This window comes from Trachurus japonicus, chromosome 23 (assembly GCF_045865225.1).
Source record: "Trachurus japonicus isolate A0001 chromosome 23, Traja_1.0".
Classification (NCBI taxonomy): domain Eukaryota; kingdom Metazoa; phylum Chordata; class Actinopteri; order Carangiformes; family Carangidae; genus Trachurus; species Trachurus japonicus.
The window spans coordinates 23,052,331-23,073,084 of record NC_140929.1 but is presented as its reverse complement, the minus strand read 5'-3'; the positions used below and the strand labels follow the sequence as shown (position 1 = coordinate 23,073,084).

The 20,754-nt window shown below is 43.8% G+C and overlaps 1 protein-coding gene across 1 annotated transcript in view; it reads right to left on the bottom strand.

Moving 5' to 3' along the window:
- Positions 1-20,754, bottom strand: part of mpped1 (metallophosphoesterase domain containing 1) — a 94,100-nt gene that overhangs the window by 52,246 nt on the left and 21,100 nt on the right. Inside the window, exon 4 of the mRNA XM_085769423.1 lies at positions 4,860-5,085. Coding sequence (XP_085625549.1) covers positions 4,860-5,085 — 226 coding nt within the window. The remainder of the gene's footprint in view (positions 1-4,859; positions 5,086-20,754) is intronic.

Genomic DNA, 20,754 nt, shown 5'->3' with positions numbered 1-20,754 from the left:
TGACTGATCTAGTAGATTTTATATTTGTAAGTCAGTAATAAACAGGAAAACACTGGACATCTGCTGAGTAGATTTTAGACTTCTTCTTTTCCAGAGGAGGTTTACATCCCATAAAAATGTGAACCTAAATATAAAGACAGAACTATTTCCTTTTGTTTATTGTTAATTTTGGAAATGAGTCTGACTTTCAGGAGTCAATTAAAGGTAGAGTAAGAGATCATGGATAAACGGTTTGTGCAGGTCTTCTGAAAATACACAATTACAAAGTCCAAGCCCCTTTCTTCAGACTTATCTCCTAAAGGGATAGTTCAACATTTTGGCAAATTGCCCTATAGTTTTAGGAGTAGGTTCGTTACCTTTAATTGTCGGTGCAAGCTATTTTTAGAACGGCTGAGCAGAGCCGCGAGCTGCTCAGAGCTACGCTAGAGAGGCCAATGAATTTCTTGGTTTCCCTCATCAAACTCATCAAATACACAATCCAACAACTCCAAAATGCTCTCGTGGACAAGTTGTGACCTGCACATTTACAATGCTATGCAGAGGCAATAGGCCAATTCGCCAAAATGTTGAACTATCCCTTTAAGCCACACTTCCAGAGCACTGCCCTTGTCTTTTCTGTGTTGTAAACTGCTGAAGACTCTGAGCATGCACGCGATTAGTGCACGACGAAGTGTATGCGCAGAGGGGGGAGGGAGGGGCAGATGGCATTTTGATAAAAAAGCATTTAATTAATTGGTTGCAATCGAGTGTAAAGAGGATTTCAAGCAATACAGTTAAAATGCTCCAGAAAAAGATCTCCTTCCTACCATTAAGAACTATTTTTCTCTTTTAAATAAGTTGTGGAGATAAAGAGATATTTGTTTCCTGTTGTTTTTAACTAACTGTGATTTTTGCATGTTCAAAGCAAAAAACAAAACAAAACCCAAATTCCTCCACCTGCTGCTGTGGTGGAGCTAAAGGGGGACAATCCACAACTGAAATATGAACCTGTGCTGCAGGACGACAGCAGGACTCCATCAACACCTGACACTGACCATAACTCCAGCCTCCGTCTGGAAAAGACACTTCTGACACAGAGTGGTGTGAAGTGATGTGTCGCACAGTCAGTAAGTGAGGAAGAGTAGCAGCCAGCCTGGACGGTCTTCATCAAGAGAGGTAGAGGAGGAAGTCACAGTGAGCTGACTCGACAAGAAACTGCTGAGTCACATTTTCTCAGTTTGTAACCACACATATTAAACCATCTGTTTTCATTTGGTGACTCTCTTTGCTCTCCAGCTCTCTATGAATGTAACTGTGTGTGTGTGTGTGTGTGTGTGTACATGATTATTGATAGCCCAAGTGTCCAGTTGCTTCACTGTCGCTGCACTGGATCAGTTTGTATGTGCAGCATCGGCAGCTAAAAGTAGAGTTTGATTATTTTATATTTCTTGTTGAACTACGGATGATTTTTCTTGAACCTAATTTTTTTTTATGCTACTGTATGCCCAAACACTTTTTTATATATTGTTTTTAGAAATATAATTTGCACTTTTGCATATCATTTTTGTTTGTTTGTTTTATGTAAATCAGTGTTAGTTGAACTTCAGTATTGTGATTGACAGAACCCAGGGTTGTCCCAGTGTCCCGGCCCTCATAAACAGAAACAGATTATATAAAAGATAAAATAAAAACAATGGTGTTAAAGTCAGGAGGAGGAGGTTTTTGTGGCGGATGGATCGGTCGACTAAACACAGAACTTTCACACAAGAAGTCAGTGTGCGTTTCCCATTATGTTTTTTATCTAACACACCAGAGGAGGGGGCTACACTTGAACTTTTACTGTCACTACTTCTTTACTTCTGCGGTAAGAAAAAACTTAATCTGTAATTTTTATTAACGCCCATCACTCCAGCCTGAACCTACAGAGATTTAACGATGGCTATGAAATGTATTAACAAGTCTGATACTGACCGTGAATTTGATTTAAAAAATCTCTTGAACAATATAATATCTATTAAAAGTGGCAAATTAACCTAGATTTTCATAATAAATCATACATTTTTCATCAATAAACATAAAATAACAACTCTTGTTTCTTTATGTTTTTATGTGTTTGCTGATATATAGGCTACATTTCATAATTTTGATAATCAGTAGCCTATACAATAATAGTAAAATATATTTTATAATTAGTGGAGTTAGCAGAGGTCCACCGCTGAGGCAGTGAGATAATCAAGAGGTCAGAGTCAGGCAGCACCTTAGGGTGGTGGTGGTGGTGGTGGAGGGAGGAGGTCTGATCCACGGGGTATAAAACGGAGCCAGTTAGGCATCGCCACGGCGACAGAGGGACCGGAACAGGCACTGTCCCATGTGGAGAGGTGACTGGTGTGTGTGTCATCCAGCGACATGCAGAGGGAGGAGTGGGCCAGGGGTAGAAAGGGATGAGGGAAGGAAGGAAGGAAGGAAGGAAGGACGGAAGGAGGGAAAAAGATGGAGAGAAAGAGACAGAGAATGGAGACTGAGATGAGATGAGAGCAAAGGGGAAAAGATGAAATAACTGAAGGAAGTGAGGAGAGAGGGCGAAGGTAAGAAGGATGAAAGGAAGGACAGACAGAGGAAGGAGGGAATGAATGAGCGAAGATGAGAGCAGACAGTGAAGAGGGGGGAGACACACAGAGCTTCCAGCTGGAGCCCCTCTGTGCTGCAGGAACACACCCCGAGGCTCACACACACACACACACACACACACACACACACACACAATCCAAGGCAAGCGACAGCACACACGGGTGCACAGACCCACACACAATGGGGGACATGGCTTTTGTCCTCAGTTGGACAGGCCGTCCCCAATTAACAGATCTTTAGTTTGCATTTTGTCCCAGATAGTAACCCCCCCCCCCCCCACATTACACCACCCAGTGCCAACCAGTGAATGTGAATAAAATCATCTCTCCCTATCATCACCCTCTCCCTCCCTCCCTCCGTCCACCCGCTGCCTCTCTGTCACTCCTCCATTTCACCCCTTCCTTCATTCCTACATCTCTCCTTTATCCCTCGTCCCTCCCTCGCTCCTTCTCTCCCCCCTTCACCTTCCCCTCCGTCCACCTCCGGCAGCTCTCTCTCTGCAGTGGCCTGAGCAATGAACTCTGGAGACCCTGCTATCACAGCAAACCAATTACGGCGCACTGAGGGCACTCACACAAACACACACACACACACACACACACACACACACACACACGCTGGAGAGGGAGCAGCCTGTCAACATTAAACTGGTACAATAAATATTTGCTCAAACTGAATAAAAAGCAAATAAATGACTCATTTAAATGACTGTAAATGCACGGATGATGCAGACGATGGACCAATAATGGAGCACTGCATCGTATCAACAGTTTAACTCTGCAGCAACGCACTGTCACACAAACCTGCTGCAGCACTCAGGGCAAAGATGAGCTGTTGGAGAACTTATTGACCTCTTTCTTCCTGTTATTATACGTACAGTGTTTATAGGTGTTAAACTGTGGCCAGCATGCCTCCCTGAGGGAGTGGTGAACAGAATGTCCAACACTGACTCCAGTAGAACATGTCTCTGTTTTGTTTAGATACACCACACATTCGCAGATCAACCTGAAGCTGGTCACTACATTGCACCTAATGCATTTCTCTACACTGTTGTTAATTCACTTACCTGAACTTACCTGAAAAGAGGGGTCCAAGTAAACCCTAATACTCAGTCTCAAAGAGATTCAATTCAACCTGCAGACTCATCTTGTTTAATCTAAAATTTCTAAATAATGCAAACTGACATCTCTTTAATGATCTCCCCAGGAGGAGATGATGAATGAAAACCCAACAATTCCTCACTCAGCCACTTGGCAGCCATCCCACTTGTCCTTTCTGATGTCAACTGTGAGACCTCCACAGTCAAGTCGCAGAGATGTGTGCCAAACATTTAACTCACCGCAGTTGCACAAACCAAAAACAGTGTGTTCCACATGAACAGTTACATAGTTTGTCCAATCGCAGCTTCATTTTCAGACCAGTCTTCAACAGGGTGTTAGTTGAACACCTGTCTGGCTGCCTGATGGCCCCCATCACTGGGGCCCGCTCAGAGGACTTCCACTATAAAAGCTCATCACAACTGGCTCTTTAAAGGGATAGTTCAACATTTTGGCAAATTGGCCCATTGCCATAATCCCTATAGTCATAGCAGTAGGTTTGTTACCTTTAATTGTAGGTGCAAGCTATTTCTAGAACGGCGGAGCAGAGCCGTGAGCTGCTCAGAGCTATGCTACGGAGGCTAATGGGATTTCTTGGTTTCCCTCATCAAACTCATCAAATACACAATCCAACAACTCCAAAACGCTCTGGTGGACAAGTTGTGACCTGCACATTCACCACGCTATGAGATAATAACGGAACTTTATGAGACAGAGTTGTTTTCTAGGCAAAGTCTCGTAAAGTCTAGTAAAACTGAATGCATTTGTCTGTATTGCATGACTGGTGTGCTACAGTATATGGGCCTCAAACAATGTACCAGTATGTCAAATGACTCAGTATGTTTTGACCTTTCAGGACTTGGTCGTGGTAACCTGTGGGAGACCAAATAATTCCTAAACATAACTTCACTTAAACACAATTTAATTTTAATTTGAAAACCTAGATGCAACAATATGGCAGCTGAAATTGCAACCAATCAGGTTACACCAGCTATGGCCATGAAAGAATAAAGAACCACTGTAGTTGCCTCTCAAAATATAAGTCAAAGAATGTGTGAGCTTTAGAGAAGCTGGTGACAATAAACCTTATGAAACTCAACCAGGCAGCGCAAGGCGTTCAGTTCTGTGTCCGGTGCAGACGTAGCGGTCACTCACCAGGGGGAGCCGTAGATCCTGAAGCCCCGCACGGTGACCTCAGAGTCCTGCAGGTAGATGCAGTTGGTGAGCAGCGACTGGACGTTCTCGTAATTCTCCGGCTTCAGCTTGGAGGCAGAGGGGAAGTAGTAGAAGTCCTGCTTGATCAGGTCGGCCATAAACTCTTGGTCAAAGGTCAACTCGTGGTTTCCGGCAATTACTATCTTGATGTCATAGGGCAGGGTGCCTGGCAGGGGGAAAGTAAACAAGGGGAAGGGGATAGGTGTGAAAGGGGGAAGGGGAAGAAGAAGATAAAGGTAAATAACAGTGAAATAAAGACAGGTTTGGATTGACAGGAGGAAATGCAGCGAGGAAGGAAGGAGAGGGATGGAAGAGAGTTGTCACAGAAAAAAGGAGAGAGGTGACGGTGAGAGGAGGAGATGGAAAATATAAAGAGACATCAGGACATGGACAGGGGGAGACAGAGAGACATAAGATGTAGGGGAGGGCGCGAGAGGGAGGAAATGAAGAAGAGGAGGGTGACAGGCGGCATGGGGAGAGACAAGGAGGAGAAGGAAAATTGAGGACGGCATGAAACCCATCCCAGATGGCTTGGCATTCACATGCGACAAGGTTTTCTCATTGTTCCCCTTCATTTCTAGCAAATCTGTACATCTGTCTTAGCTTCCCTCCATCAGTCAAGGTTGCAACCCACTGCACTGCTGTCTTCTGTTTACGGAAGCATGGCTGAACACATCCGTCAGGGAATCTTTATCTGGAGGAATGATGAGGAGGGAAGGCAGCAAGAGTGATCACTGTGAAGTTTACGACACAGAATATTAAACATTTACCAACTATGGCAACCGCTGCTGCATCCTTTCTCCTCTCTCTTTCATCATCCCTCTCTAATCAAACTCCCACTCCTTCACATCAACCCCCCCCCCCCTCTCTTCCATTCTCCACTCTGTCTCGGTGGCTTTAATTGGCTATTCAGAGCACAGGCGCAGCGTGGCGCGTGATTGATCGGTGCCCATCAAACCCAGCGTCGGACCAGACCTTCACCAATCTACATTGTGTTTTCAAAGCTCTGCTGAGAGACAAAACTGACAAACATGTGGGGGTCTGCTTTGTCAGGTGGAGTGGGTGACTCCACGGCTTTTTTAAATTTTTTTTTACTGCCAGGACGAGAAGACACACAGCTGAGCACACTTGGTTTGTGTGTGTCAGCGTGGCGTGTCTGTGAGTGACTTTCCTGTGTGTGTGTATGTGTGTGTGCATGTTTGCATGCATCTGTGCATGAATGTGTCATGCGAGTGAAAAGGAGTAATTAAACTGAGCTTTATGAGAGGCTGACAGCCTGGCGACGGCTCTGTCATAACAGCCAATCACAGCCTGGTGACAGAGAGAGGGAGAGAAAGAGTGGAGGGGTGGGGGGGGAGAGGAAGGAGAGAGCGACAGAAATACTTTAGGAAGCCCAAAAATCCTTGAGTGTGAAGGAGGAATAATAAGGAGATGAAAGCAGCTGTCAGAGAGTGCCCATCTCTGCAGTTTGGGCCCGGGCCGCCCCCTCTCCCCAGCACTGTTCCCATTTGTTTGGCAGAAGGGCTTGTGTTTAGTTGTCAAGCAGACACCAAGAAAGCCTCATAAATGTGGGGCTGCACCTCCGTGAAGGCACATGGACCCACACGCCACCACACAATCAAAAGATGCTTTCGATCGCCCCTCATCAGACTTGGGCATGTGAAGAAGTGTTTGTTCAATCAGTCGTCCCTGGATAAACCAAGGTTGAACGAATACTTCACTCCAAAATAAAAAAAATTCGATCTTTATCTTTGACTGAGTCCCCATTGAGTCTTGCGGAACGACTGACTGAGTGTACTCCTATCTCAAACAAAGCACTGAAGGTAATGGCACTGTCTTCTTCTAGCTCTGAACATGCATTAAATCTCTGCCATGTTCTGAGTCTGATGGAGCGTCAATCAATGCGTTTCACAGCCCTAAGACGACAGTGTGAGTCCTCAAGTTCAATATTTACCTCTGCTCAATGAATTTTTCACCAAATATGTAATGAGACAGAAAATACAGAAATAGTCAGTTGAACTTCAAACTTCTTTTCCTTTTTCTTTTTTTTTTTCTTTTTCCAATACCCAGATTTGTACCCCAACTTGTAATCACCATAAAAATATAGACAACTGTCCTAAAAAACAAGGCTATAGGTCTTTTCCCAGCAGCTGATTATGACCAATAGTTACATTTTGTTGTCAGGCGACATCTAGTGGCCGTAGTGATTATAACAGGAGCAACTGTATCGTAAAGAGTGCCAAAGAGTTTACGATGTTTACAAAGGCAAGAACACGCAGAAAACAGTCAGGGACACGGGGTAACAACGCAGGGAGCAAATGCAGAGCAACAGCGCAGGGCATGGAGCACAGACGAGCCGACAAAAGACAACACTGAGGTAAAATAAATATAGTGAGGTAATCACAGGAGGGAGAGCACAGGAAGACAGGACCCTGGAGTTCAAAATAAAACAGGAACTAAAGACACAAACCATGACAACAAAGCCATTAAAGTTTTTTTTCTGTTAACCATGGCAACAGTCTGTATGGTACAGTCGTGTGTTTATATCAGCAGAATATCAGGAGGATAAAGGGGAACTATTCAAGTTTGGTCACTTTTCCGCTGTTTTGCTAACCCTCCACCTGGCCATGTGCATTTGTTTTTAACGTTTTAACATTATACAATGTTACAATGTGTATATTTGTGTAGTCTCATCTCTCATAAACAAGAGATTACGCGTTACGGGGTGCATTATGGGGCGCGTTTGTGTCGCGGTGCCGCAGAGACGAGAGCTAGGACACCGGGTCGGCAGCGCTGATCTTGCAAGGTTGATTTCAGCCAAGAGATGCTACGTGCAAGGCAGAGAGCCTCCATTCTCCCTGTAACAAGTTACAAGTCATTTATTAAACCTTCACAATTACTCCAAAGCTGATAATAAGGATACAATGTAGCATAGTTATGGTAGAAATCTTGTAGAGTTCCTCTATAATTTGAAATTCTGTTTCTCTGTCCAACTGATGAATATTCGATTCGCTTTTCACTCTGTTTTTGGTCTCCACCTACTCCGGAGACAGATGTCTGGCTCTTCATTGCTCCTCTATATTCATCAGCTAGCTGCTGATTTTCCTTTTCCTTCTGCTGTTTGGTGCCTGGCAGCTTTACAGCGGATTTTTCAGAGATCTTTTACAGATGCACCTGCCTGCTTCTGCTGGAAACAACATTGATGAGATTACTGGGGAGGAACCAAATGCAAATTTGCAGGAAAAAAACAAGTAAAACAACTTAAAAGAGGCTAAAAGGCTTTGTAAAACCTACAGGGTTGGGTGATAATTCTCTGTAATTATGTCACATTGAGCATCCCTTTAAAATGGGACTTTGTCAGTTGATCCAGAGACAAAAGAATATTAACTGTGCACTTTTAAGAATGACTTGGAATTAAAATCAATATATCACACAGTCGACGCAGTGTGTTCATTTGCTGTGTTTTTTATAGACAGAATGTACAATACACAAATTTTCTCTGCAGCCCTAATGATGGCTGTGACAGTTCTGGGAAGAAAAGCTCACCAGGAAAGGAGCCAAGTAGCTGCATGGGAGCACAGCATCTACCTGGAGACTTGTTTTGCTTGTTGTGTCAGTCTTTGACGGCTGTAGTCGCCTGAGTGTGAAGTGATAGATGAAAACTGGACTGACCTGAGAGTGGGTGTGTGGCAGAAACACAAAGTGTAAATGTAAAAATGAATGAAGCAGGGTCAAGAAAGAAGAAACTACCTTTCATAGTCTTTGTGGTGTGAAGCAATGCAATATGGTGGGACTATTTCCTCTGAGGGGAGACACTTTGTATCAAACACGCTTGTCCACTTTCATCTGCAGATGTACATAAAGAAATGTAGTAATTCAAAGGGAATCTTCCAGAGACAGACCAGAAAATGGAAACGATACCAAGCAGCTTTGGATGAGATCATCAGCTAAACGCTTGAAACGCAGCATTCAACAACAAGCAAGGGAAAGCAAGGGATGTGTGTGTGTCAGTGTACGTGCTAGGCCGAGGAAGACGGCGAGGCAGCGCGGGAATAAGGCGCTCGTATATTTTCCAACAAATAAACACTATCTGTTTCTCCTCGGAAATTCTGCAAACGTGAGCAGTTTTTCACCCATGAAGTTTGACGGCCAACTGTAAACTGAGAGAAAAAATAAATCACAGGGAGAAGTATAAAACTCCACCAGCTGGACACAAATACCCCCACATCCTCCCACACACAAACACACACACATGCTCTTACTTAGCAGAATTAAATTTCAATTTCATGGATGAATTTTCTGAAAGTTTCCCCCCGGAAAAAAAAAAAAATACTGCAAAATGACAAAGTGTGAATACCAACTAGCTGAACATCACCTAGTTGCATCTGACTAAAAGCAGCCAGTGTGTGTGTGTGTGTGTGTGTGTGTGCACCTGTTTATTGTAATTCTCTGTCCAAACCAAGTGCTGTCTGTCAATATAGAAATAATAACAATTTAAGAATGAAAGAAATACAACAATACAGTGTGTTATTGTGCGTGTCCACAAAGAACAAATCAATCACAAAAAGACAATTTCTCCATCAAATGGCTTTGTTGGTTTTGTGACAAAAGACAGAGGAGAAAAAAGAAGACAAGAGGAGAGGATGTGGGTGGAAGTGTGTGTGTGTGTGTGTGTGTGTGCATGGGGAGGGGGCATCTAAACATTTGGAGCGATATTCCCCCCACAGCACATGGGGTGCTCTTTGTCGCCCGCCATCTTTTGTCTTTGAATTCAAAAGGCTGCTTTAAAGCAACAAATACTTTCAATTTGTCTGCGAGTGAATCAGCGGCAGCAAAAGGCAGGCAGTCGCATCCAATAATAATAATAAAAAAAAAAAAGAAGAAGAAGAGGGGGAAAAAAAGGAAAGTTAGCAGGCAAGCAAGAGAGGTAGGGGTGGGGGGTGGAGGGGGGGTGAAAGGCTCGAGGAAAAAACATGGGACAGCGGCGGTTGAAAGTGAGACTGCCTCCAGGAGTGGAAACAGCTGGACTTCAGTCTGTCCGTCTGTCCCTTCATCCCTTTATTCCTCTCTGGGTCTCCAATCCCTTCTTGCTCTTTTGTCAAGCACCTACACACACACACACACACACACACACACACACAAATACATACACACACACGTTTGTATGGCTATCTTTGTGAGGACACTCATTGACATAATGTATATCCTAGCCCCTTACCCAACCTTAACCATCCAAAACAAATGCCTAACCTTAACCATTACTCTTAACCTAACTTAAACCTAATTATAATAACCTAGTCATTATAAAGACTCAAACAGCCCTTGGAAGGGCTCTGAGAAAGTGAGATCCTCGCAATCCCAAAATGTCCTCACAGTTCCAAAAGGTCCTCACTCTGATGGTTTAAAACTCAAACCGGTCCTCACAATTATAGCTATACAAGTACACACACACACACACACACACACACACACACACATCCGAGTCATACACGTCCCAGATCCCCGTCTGTCTTTCTGTCTGACTGTCACCACAAAAACATCCACCCTCCACAAGGCAGCATGTGTGTGTGTATGTGTGTGTGTGTTACCGTCTGTTAAAGTGCCACATGTATCACACAGGTACGTTCTTGTTCCCGGGTGTCTGTGCATACACATGTTTATGTATAAATGCATATGACTGTGTGTGGCTGTACATAATGCAGGCTATCTATGTGTGTGTGTGTGTGTGTGTGTGTGTGTGTGTGTGTGTGTGTGTGTGTGTGTGTGTGTAGATTCCCACCACCACAGGAAATCTCCCAGAGTTCGACCACCATTGTTCCGGCGCTGGGTGGTCTGCTCTTTGAAGAGGAAAATCCCTGCTCTGTCCAAAGCTCTGGCATGTACAGGGGGATTACTGCCCATTGTGTCTGCATGTGTATGTATGCACTCTTATATGTGTGTTTGTGTGCGTACAGAACACACACACACACACACCAAAAAAAAGAAGCTCAAAATTTCCTGCCTGCCAAGACAAAGTTAATTCCTAAGTGTGTGTGCATAGATACCAAAAACTAGTCGCCAAAATGTCCTGCCAAACAACTTACTACCAAAGTGTGTGTGTGCGTGTGTGTTTCTGTGTGTAATTGTGGAAAATGGGGGCCAAATATTTCCTGCCAACTCAAAATGATTAAATTAATACCAGTGTGTTTCAGTATGAGTGAATGAATGTGTGCAGGAAGCAGCAGCCAGAACTTGATGCTAAAATGAAATGAGAGGAGAAGCTCAGGTCAGATGTTTCCATGGAGCAGAACAGGATCGATGACAGTGTCGCGCTCTGGTTAAAGACCAGTATCACAGCTCAGAGCTGTGTGTGTGAGGTCACATTCTTCAGGGTGACAGAGAGTTGAGAGTGAAAGCACAGGAGACTGTTAGCCTGACTTAAAACACACCCACCAACACCTTAACCTCACTCATTAACACATGGTTAAACAAGTTCTTCAACTAGAGTTATCCAATCAGGTTTTTTTGGCGGATAAAAGGAGCCCCCACAGCTGCTTGTGTTTGTTCAGAAAGTGGCAGGTGAATAAGCCAATCACAGTCTAGTTTAACATGGGCGGGATCAATCAGGCCAGATCTATCAGACAGGGGGAAAACGTCAGGTGCGCTAGCTGACATCACTAGATAGTGGTTGGACATGCGGTGCCATGTAGCTCAGTGTGTTGCTGCTGCTGGCCCCCGGTTCAATTCCACTAGTGGTGGCCCTTTGCTGCATGTCATTTCCCCTCTCTGTCTCCCCATTTCCTGTCCATCTCTCAAGCTGTCCAAGCAATAAAGGTAAAAAAACAGTTAATTTTTTCAATTTTTCAATCAATTAATCAACTCCTTATGTCGTCAACTCATGGGGGCGTGTCGACTTCCATGTGCCTTCAGTCACATTTCACAGCAAAAAGTTACACTGGTGGACTGACAGTATGTGCCATTTATGCAGCTCAGTCCCCGTAAAGGAAGGTCGCTACACGGGCATAGATGTGCATCACCTGTAACAACGGCGCTGCAAAAAAAGTTAAAAAAAAGAAAAAAGGACAGCGCTGCCTCCAGCCGGTTCACCTGCAGCTCCACAGACGAGCTGCCATAGGAGTCTCTGTTGTTCCTCTCTTCAGCCTGGTGTTTGGCTGCACTTTGTAGCTAAAAACAGTTCAACATTGGACAATTTGCGGCCAGCTGAGCCAGAGCACAGTGGATGTGGTGCTGCTCAGCTGTTGCAGCGCATGGTGTGTTGTATGACGGCAAAAAAAACAAACAATCGCCCTGGCGAGCGTTTTAATCTTATCGGTTAACAGTTAATAATCAGTTAACGAGCATCGGTTATTGGTCAAGTGCATCCCTAGTAGGTAGCAAATTAGTGCACCCAAAGTCATGCAGCGGGAACCTGCATAAGAGTTTTGATACTCACACTCACCACTGTGAAGTATCTTAAAAGTTCAAGAGGATAAATATTATTCATTTTTCCTCACTGACAAATTAGCTTAGCATGCTTCGCTCCATCAAATTACAGATATTGTGTGTATTACAAGCATTTTGTCATCTGGCTATCAGGGTGTTTGTGGTCTGTGTGCTTTATTAGCACATGTGAGAACTGATCTGTGACACCATAAACTGCACTACATGTGGCTCTGCAAGGCTCGGCCACAGTCTGTTTAATTCTTTTATTATAAGCCAATATAGCCATCATGTGGTTTATCTGGCGACGCTGTGACGGACCTGAAGAGAAGTCTGAGGGACCAGAAACACTAACAGTCACACAATCGGGGAGGGAGGGCTGCAAACAAAGCCTCACGTTAGACACGTCGTATTTGGAGGAGAGAGTGAAGGAGAGTGATAAATTTATTATCACACTGTTTACACACACACATATACACACACAACTTCCTGGTTCGGTTTCAACCTCCTCTCCTTTAGAGAAGCAATGAAGGATTATAACTAGAATTCCAGACACGCTCACTCCAAATCGAGTGTTTTAGATAATCTGGATAAACTGCAGGCTTGTTTACCACCTGTCTGGTCGTCTGACTGCTTCAACAGCAACACCAGCTCCACCCCAGACCTCAGACGCCACTCTGATGAGTGCACCGTTATCATAAGAGAGAGGTTTGATGGGTGAAACTACAAAAAAAAAATGCCCAAAGTATTCTAATACTTAACTCTGTGTGTGTGTGTGTGTGTATAGGTGCTTCTAAGCACATATGCCTGTGCATGTTTGTGTGTATACACCCAACAGCTTATGTCTTTAGAACACAGCGCAGCTTCAAGCAGCCTTTATCTGTGTGTGCATAAACAGAAATGCAATAATTCAAAGGGAAGCTTCAAAAGCAAAGGCACTGATGTTCAAAGACAGACAAGCTAAAGACTCAGCTCGGATCAGTCCTAATTCCTTTACAGCGTGTGTGTGTATGTGTGTGTGTGTGCGTGTGTGAGACAAAGAGGGAGGACTAGATGTGCGGGAAGAAAAGTAAGATGTCACATGATGGAGAGAAGAGGAAGAGGAAGAGGAAGAGGAGAGGTGGAGTGAGGGAAAAGCTGAGCAACAAGGTGGAGATGGATGACGGAGGGAGAGAAGCCTTCCCACCTCGGCTTAAACTTAATACTCACTCATTTCATTTAACTCACCACCCACACACACTGCTGCATCTCATCACACACACACACACACACACACACACACAATCATACGTGCAGACACAAAACAAAGACAACCGGCAATTATGAGACAGCATACACAAACACCACCTCCTGAGCCACGCATCCAAAACACACATGTTATCTGCGTACAGCAGCACCTCCTAACACTCCACAATGTCCGCTCTGAGCATAATGCATTACACACACACACACGAGAGGAGAGACGCACACGCACAGCACGGGAGACACTGACAAAGACAGATCAGCGCATCATCAAGAAGCATCGTAGGTGGTCTCTCTCTTCTCTTTCTCTCTCCTACACTCCATCTCTGTCTCTTTCATCCTGTCTGCTCCACTTCCACATTCAGTGTGACGACGTCGCCTCCAGGATAATGTGGCTCAAGATTAAGCTGCAACTTTCAGAACCGGCGACGTGGGCTTCTGATGAATGCTGATGAATTAAACGACTGGCCGGCCGCCATCTGTCCCATGTCTGTTTTTAAAAAAAAAAAATGGGAGCCCACATTTAACCAGAGCTAAACTGACTGCGTTGCCTTCATGTTCCCTGTCAGGGCTGCTTTATCATCACATGATACGATGCGTTCAGGGGCATCGCCGTTGGCCCGTGAAGGATGAGGTCACTCTGACAGTTTAGGAGCCTCACCCGCAAATTGGCTTTGTAGATTTTCTGTCATGGTGCAATTTTAAGAAAGAAGACTAGAAGGGGGAGAAGAAGAATCTACAGCTGTGCTTGTGGCTCTTTGAGGCTGTACTCAGGCACAGCGGTGCTTTGAGCTAAACGCTAAAGTCAGCATTCTACGGTGACAGTGCTAACATGTTGCTGAAATAAATCCTTTGGGGAAACACTGAGGTTCACTCCACCAAAGTTTACACATGAAGATCAGGTTCAGGTTTAGATCTCAGTGTGAAAATAGTAAAAATAAAACCTGAGAAATGAACGCAGCCATGTGATCTACAAGGGTTATTTTAGAGAGTACACATTTATAAAAGAAAGCCTGTATTACAAAGTGGATGAGAGTTTAAGACATACTGGTTAACCAACCAGCACTAAATCATGAAAGCTTGGCATCAGTGCTGCTCTGTTTTTTTCTGACCTGTCTCCTGCAAGTCCCCAAACTTTAGTGAAATGACATACAGTACTATATTCTTATAACTAAATCAATCTGGACCGTACTTGAGCCACATGCTTGTTTTCTTCTGACTCAGTAAAACCCTCGGTCCATCTGGGCCATACACGGAAAGACTGTTACATTACTAACCCCACTAGACTAAGGCCTTGCTCAGATCTGCATGTATCAATATTGTGTGTCTCATCCACATTGGTTTCTAAAAAGCTGCGGCCACAAACAAACAATCAAACAAAATGGATGACAGGGAACCGTGTGTGTGCTCATGTCCCAAGTCGTTATGTGGAGCCGTGGCGTAAATAAACTGCTAACTGCACGAAAAGCGACAGAAACTGAGGCGACTGCTGAGCCGTGCTGCCTTCCATGCTGCAGTCACCGCTGGAATGACGGTGAAACGGGAGCAGGCCGACCAGCGATGCCTTCCGTCTCTCCGGAATTACGTTGTCCACAAAAAACGTATCCAAATCCTATTTGAGCAACAACACCGTTCACATTGAATCAGATCTCTACAAATCTGATCAGAAACACATTTGGAACCACCTCTGTATGCGGTTTGAATCCGTTAAGGAAAAATCGGATCTCATGTGGTTTTTGGCTGTTCAGGCCGTCTCTGGATATTAGGGTTGTCAATCTTCCCCCCAAATCAGATTCAAATTTCTAATGCTTCTTATGTTAAATATTCAAATTATATTCAAAGTTTTAATGTGTTTTTTTTTTTTAGCTCATTATAATACACCTATACCAGCTTATTATTACATCCCGTGTCCAATAAAGGGCATTCCAACCATTCCAACCAAGACCAACTCAATATAATATTTCAAGAAGGGAAATTGAAATATTATAAGTATCGATCTATAAAAAGAAAAAAAGAAAGAAAGTGTGCGTGTGGGAACACGTAGGTGCATCGCCCGAGCGGAACGGGCAATTAAAAAATTTCTATGTTGCGCACAGCAACAACTAAATAATTTGTTTTATCAACATGTTTACTACCCTGATTGTCGCAACACACTACATTAATTTGCATCGTTGTGGAAGGCACACGTTCGAACGTCAGTTTTCACCTTCTAATGTTCTCATTTTAAAAATTCTGCTCGAATAGCGAAGTTCGATCTGACAGCCCTACTGGATATGACAAAAATCTGATTTGGAGTGGCAGTGTGAACAAGGCCTATTTCATCTAATACAGCTGTGAAGATGTGGAAGTATATGGGTTTCCTCTCTGAGGTATCCCTTTAAAGGGGTTGCCAATCTGTGGATGTGGACACAGATGACAGACTGTGGATACAGACTTTCATCTATTTATCATTTGGAGGTGTATGTACGGGTTTCACTGAGAAAACAGTACGAGAGAAGAAGACGGCGACCTGCTGACAGCGAGAAGAAGATCTGCTTTGCTTGTTGTATTTTGCTGAACAAGATCAGTTTGTGAAAAGGGAGGATGGGAGATAAACAGCACGTACATATGGTGTAAGCTGTACACAGACTGATTCACATCTGACTTCCCTCTGCTCTTTGTTTAAAGGAGCTATTTGTAAGTTTTGTGCTTTCTACATGAAAAATGAAAAAATAAGAGCTGCTTGTTGTAATGTTTACAGTGATAGAGATTATAATACAGAATCTAGAGTGACTCGATGGGCTGAGTGCGCCGGGGCTAGCTGGTTAGCATGCTAGCTTCACTACAAGAACAAATTAAAGCAGAAGTAAGTGATATATGTGTGTTAATATAAGTCTTAAATAGTTATATCTTCCGACAGCAATCACTTACATAGAGTGTTTGGACCGAAACACGGGTCTGTCAGTCACTCTGCTCTGCTCTGAGCCGAGGAGAAAACATTTATCGTATCCTACAGTTTTTATCCAATGAGGAGAGAGAACGGCATGCAGGGCTGTGTGTGCAGCCAAGGGACGCCGTGAATGTGGTGACGTAGGGACGAGGACTGTTATGGTGCGTTCAAGGAAACTCGTAACTCGTGTTTTTCCGACCTGTGAAGTCATACCAGTTCAATCTGGTACGAGTTCATGGGTCGGAAGTTACGAGTGGCCGTTATAGTGCACTTTCACAGGTAAAACAGGTCGGAAAAACACGAGTGGGTTGCCTGAAACGCTACAAAATCGTAATTTGTGACTTGAAGCTGTAATTTACGGTTTCAAAAGCCTACCTGGAACGCAGCATTAGCCAAAACGACCGGATCGCTTACTTCTGCTTTAATAGAAATAAAACTGGAGACAGCTCTTGGTGAGTGAACTAATACTAATACTAATACTAATACTTATGTTGGCTGTGTAGCAATAGCAAAACTAACAAGTGGCTCCTTTAACTCCTTAAAGGGATACTTCACCCAAAATCGATAATTCACCAATTTTCTACTTTTCTAGAGTAGCCTACGGACGAGAGGTATGGAGGTAATTGGATGTTTCATAGTGTGTGTTTTGGACGATTCAAAAGTGAGCACTATCCGCCGCCATTATATGAAAATCCGTTGCCAGCCGGACCCCCCCTGGAACTCCAAAAGTGTTTTGATGACTCTAAAGTTCTCCAAACCCTTCCTTTGCATGACGTAGAAAATTGGTGAATTATCGATTTTGGGTGAAGTATCCCTTTAACAGTTTGGCCTTTTATCTGTTTGTCAGTGGGAACTAATGCAGATTCAGCAACAGTTTGCATACAGTGGATTACACGCACCGATACTGACCCAGAAAACAAATCTGGCACAGACAAAGGGAGAAAGAGACGAAGGTAAAAACTTATCAGAAATATTTCCGTCATCTCATAAGCCGTATCCACAGAGGCTTCCGCTCACTTCCAAACGTCTTCAGAACTTGGATTGTTTCTCGCATCCCGTTGCATCTTTCTTTTTTTTTTCCCTCCCTCCCTCATACATACACATACGCAAGGAAGGCAGAGTCTTGCAGTCTTTCAAGTATGCAAATAGTAGACACAAAAGCAGCGAGGGACAGATGGGGAACGGTTTGCTTAAATTTACAGTCACTTGAAATTCTGTCGAGTTTCCCCAATGTTAAAAACCATAAAGAAGTGTCAAACCTCCTCATTATGCTCTCCTCCAGCACCAGTCACTGCTGGGTAAACATGAGAGAAGGGGGTGAAGGATAAAGAGAGGGAGACTAAGACTGAAGAAAGTATGAGGTTTGGGGAAGGAAGGACGTATGTGAGAAGGACAGAGAGGGAGGAAGGTGGCAAGGGAACGGATGAGGGAACAAGGAAGGAGGAAGGGAGAGCAGAAGAGGAGGAGGCCAGAAAAAGAAAAAGACAGCAGTCATGAAAGTTTAATGCCCTCACAGTTACAGAGCTAAAGGGAGCAAGCTGAGAGGAGAGGGAGGGAAGCGGAGGAGGTGAAGAGGACATGGGAAAGGGGGAGGGGTGGGGTACAACACCTGAGAGCGGATGGAAGAGGGGTAGAAAAATCACGCCATCTCCCTACATACCCCTATACACTCACTCACTCACATGAAGAGACAGGTGGAGAGTTAGACTCACTCTCTCCCCAGGGCCAAGGAAAAACACACACTCGCATTTAAAGTGCCTACACGGCAATCGCATCATGGTCGTCCCTTATCTATTATTCAGCAGTAAAGGGGAACAGAGTAGAGCAGGCACTAAATAAAGAGTTGTGGCAGAGATGCTAAAGGCTGTGGATCTGGCAGGACGGAGTTAGACAGACAGATGAGGCCTGTGGTTGTGTTTTTATTATAGGGAGCCGGAGACGAAGATTCGATACAGAGATGAAAGTTGGGGAAACTTGTGTTCCAGCAATCCTGTCCTCAGGGAGGTTCACCGTCATGTGATCCGGCACATCGTCACAGCTGCATTAAGTCGTCCTTTCAACATGAACACGTGTCCGCACATCTGTATTTTAGCCTGTTTCAGCTCCGTGTTGATTTGTAGTCGGTTTAAACTAAAAACAGAGCTAAAAGAGATGGGATATTTATTTTAAACATGTCTAAATGTCTAAATGAAAGAAACAAATAAAGAAAGAAATTCTTTAATTCATTCATTTTACCGTAATATACGACTGCAGAGATGATACTGTAAGGGCATTAAAGCATCAGTCCACTCACACTCTGTAGACAGAAAACCAGGCATCAGGACTTCTGTAACTTTGTGATGTCACAACAACACAGTCACCGACCACCTGGACCCACCATCCATACTTTGGATTATTACCTGAAAGGTGCTATATCTATTTGATCACACAGGAAAAAAGTCAGCCAATCAGAGGAGAGGCTCTTTGGCTCTGTGATTGGCCGTCTGATCTGAGAGAGCACACATGAAACTACACTGGTTTTTGGTCCTTAAAGGGATAGTTCAACATTTTGGCAAATTGGCCCATTGCCATAATCGCTATAGTCATAGCAGTAGGTTTGTTACCTTTAATTGTCGGTGCAAGCTATTTCGGAGGTTAAAGGAATTTCTTGGTTTGGTCATCAAATACACAAATCCAACAACTCCAAAACGCTGTCGTGGAAAAGTTGTGATCTGCACGTTCACCACGCTATGAGATAATAACGGAACGTTACGAAACAGAGTTGTTTTGGATTTTGTATTGAGTTTGATGAGGGAAACCAAAGAAATTCCATGAGCCTCCGTAGCGTAGCTCTGAGCAGCCTGCTGCTCCGCTCCGCCATTCTAAAAATAGCTTAAACCGACAATTAAAGGTAACAAACCTACTGCTATGACTATAGCGATTATGGCAATGGGCCAATTTGTTGAAGTCACAAGTCGGCTACCAATTATTTAAAAAATGTATGAGTAGCAGTGTTCTACTTGCTACTTATTTGATAAAATTTCTTGACTTTTTGGATTTACTTGACAAGTGGAGCTCATAAAGAATAGAAAATGTCAAAAAAAAATCCCTTTAGCATCACCACATTCTGTGGATGAAACTTTTCAAATTAAGGAAGGAACACAAAGGCTGCATATGGCCAGGGGGTTGTAAGTTGTTGTGTATTTTCCTATGGTGAGTCTGTGTGTGTTTGTGTGAAGGCAGTGAAGTACTCAGTTAGCAGAAGTCAGACAGAAGGAAAGAGCAGGAGAACAAAGCTTTAAGAATTAAAACTGCTCCTTTCTTGACCCTGAGCCGACGCTGACGCTCAATGAGATCCATATTTAAACACAACGCTCGCTGCAGCGTATTCCCTTTTCTGCTCTGCCGGCTCACGCCATCACACGGCATGAATAAAGACGCCACTCAAGTCAACAGTGAGGGCAGCGCACACAAACAAACATGCAGACGCTTGGGAAAGCATTGCCTCAGCTTATGAAATCCATGTGGATGCTTGTTGCGTGCGCGTGTTCGGCGGGCGCGAGTGTGTGTTGAAGGCCTGATCAAAGAGGCCATTATTGGAGACAATTGGACTGAAGTGCTGGTGCTCATGAGCTCCAGGTCTGCCTCTTGCCCTCACTAACCTTTCTCTCCACCCCTCCTCTCCTCTTTCTGAGTCTCTCTCTTTCTCTCTCTTCTGCTCTCACCTGTCCCACACAATCAGCCCCCCGCCCCCCCGACAGTCCAGGGCTCTGCAGCTTCACACTGAACAATAGAGGTGTGCCAAAAAATCGATTCGCATAAGAATCGCAATTCTCATTTAATACGATTCAGAATCGATATAAAATGTCCCAAAATCGATGAAAAAAATGAAACAAATCTGCTGGCTGTCGGCCTCCATTTCCTTAGAATTTAAAAGGCAGCATGTTTAACTGCACTATTTTTATTAATAAAGAGGCACTTTTAATTTTGTTATTAAGCAATGTGTGGTATTGCTTTTATGCAACAGTTTCAACAATTCCATCTAAGCATGGATAAATGTTTAAAACTCAATAAATGTGAAAAAGACACTTTAGTCATTCTGTCTTGCAAAGCAGACTGTACTCCAGTCTGCTTTGCAAGACAGAATGACTAAAGTGTCTTTCATGAGGATCCTTTGCACACCGATAGACTGAAGCAGAAATCATTAGGAATCAAATCGTTTTGAATCGAAAATCGATTTTGAATCAAATTGTAGCCCCAAAAATC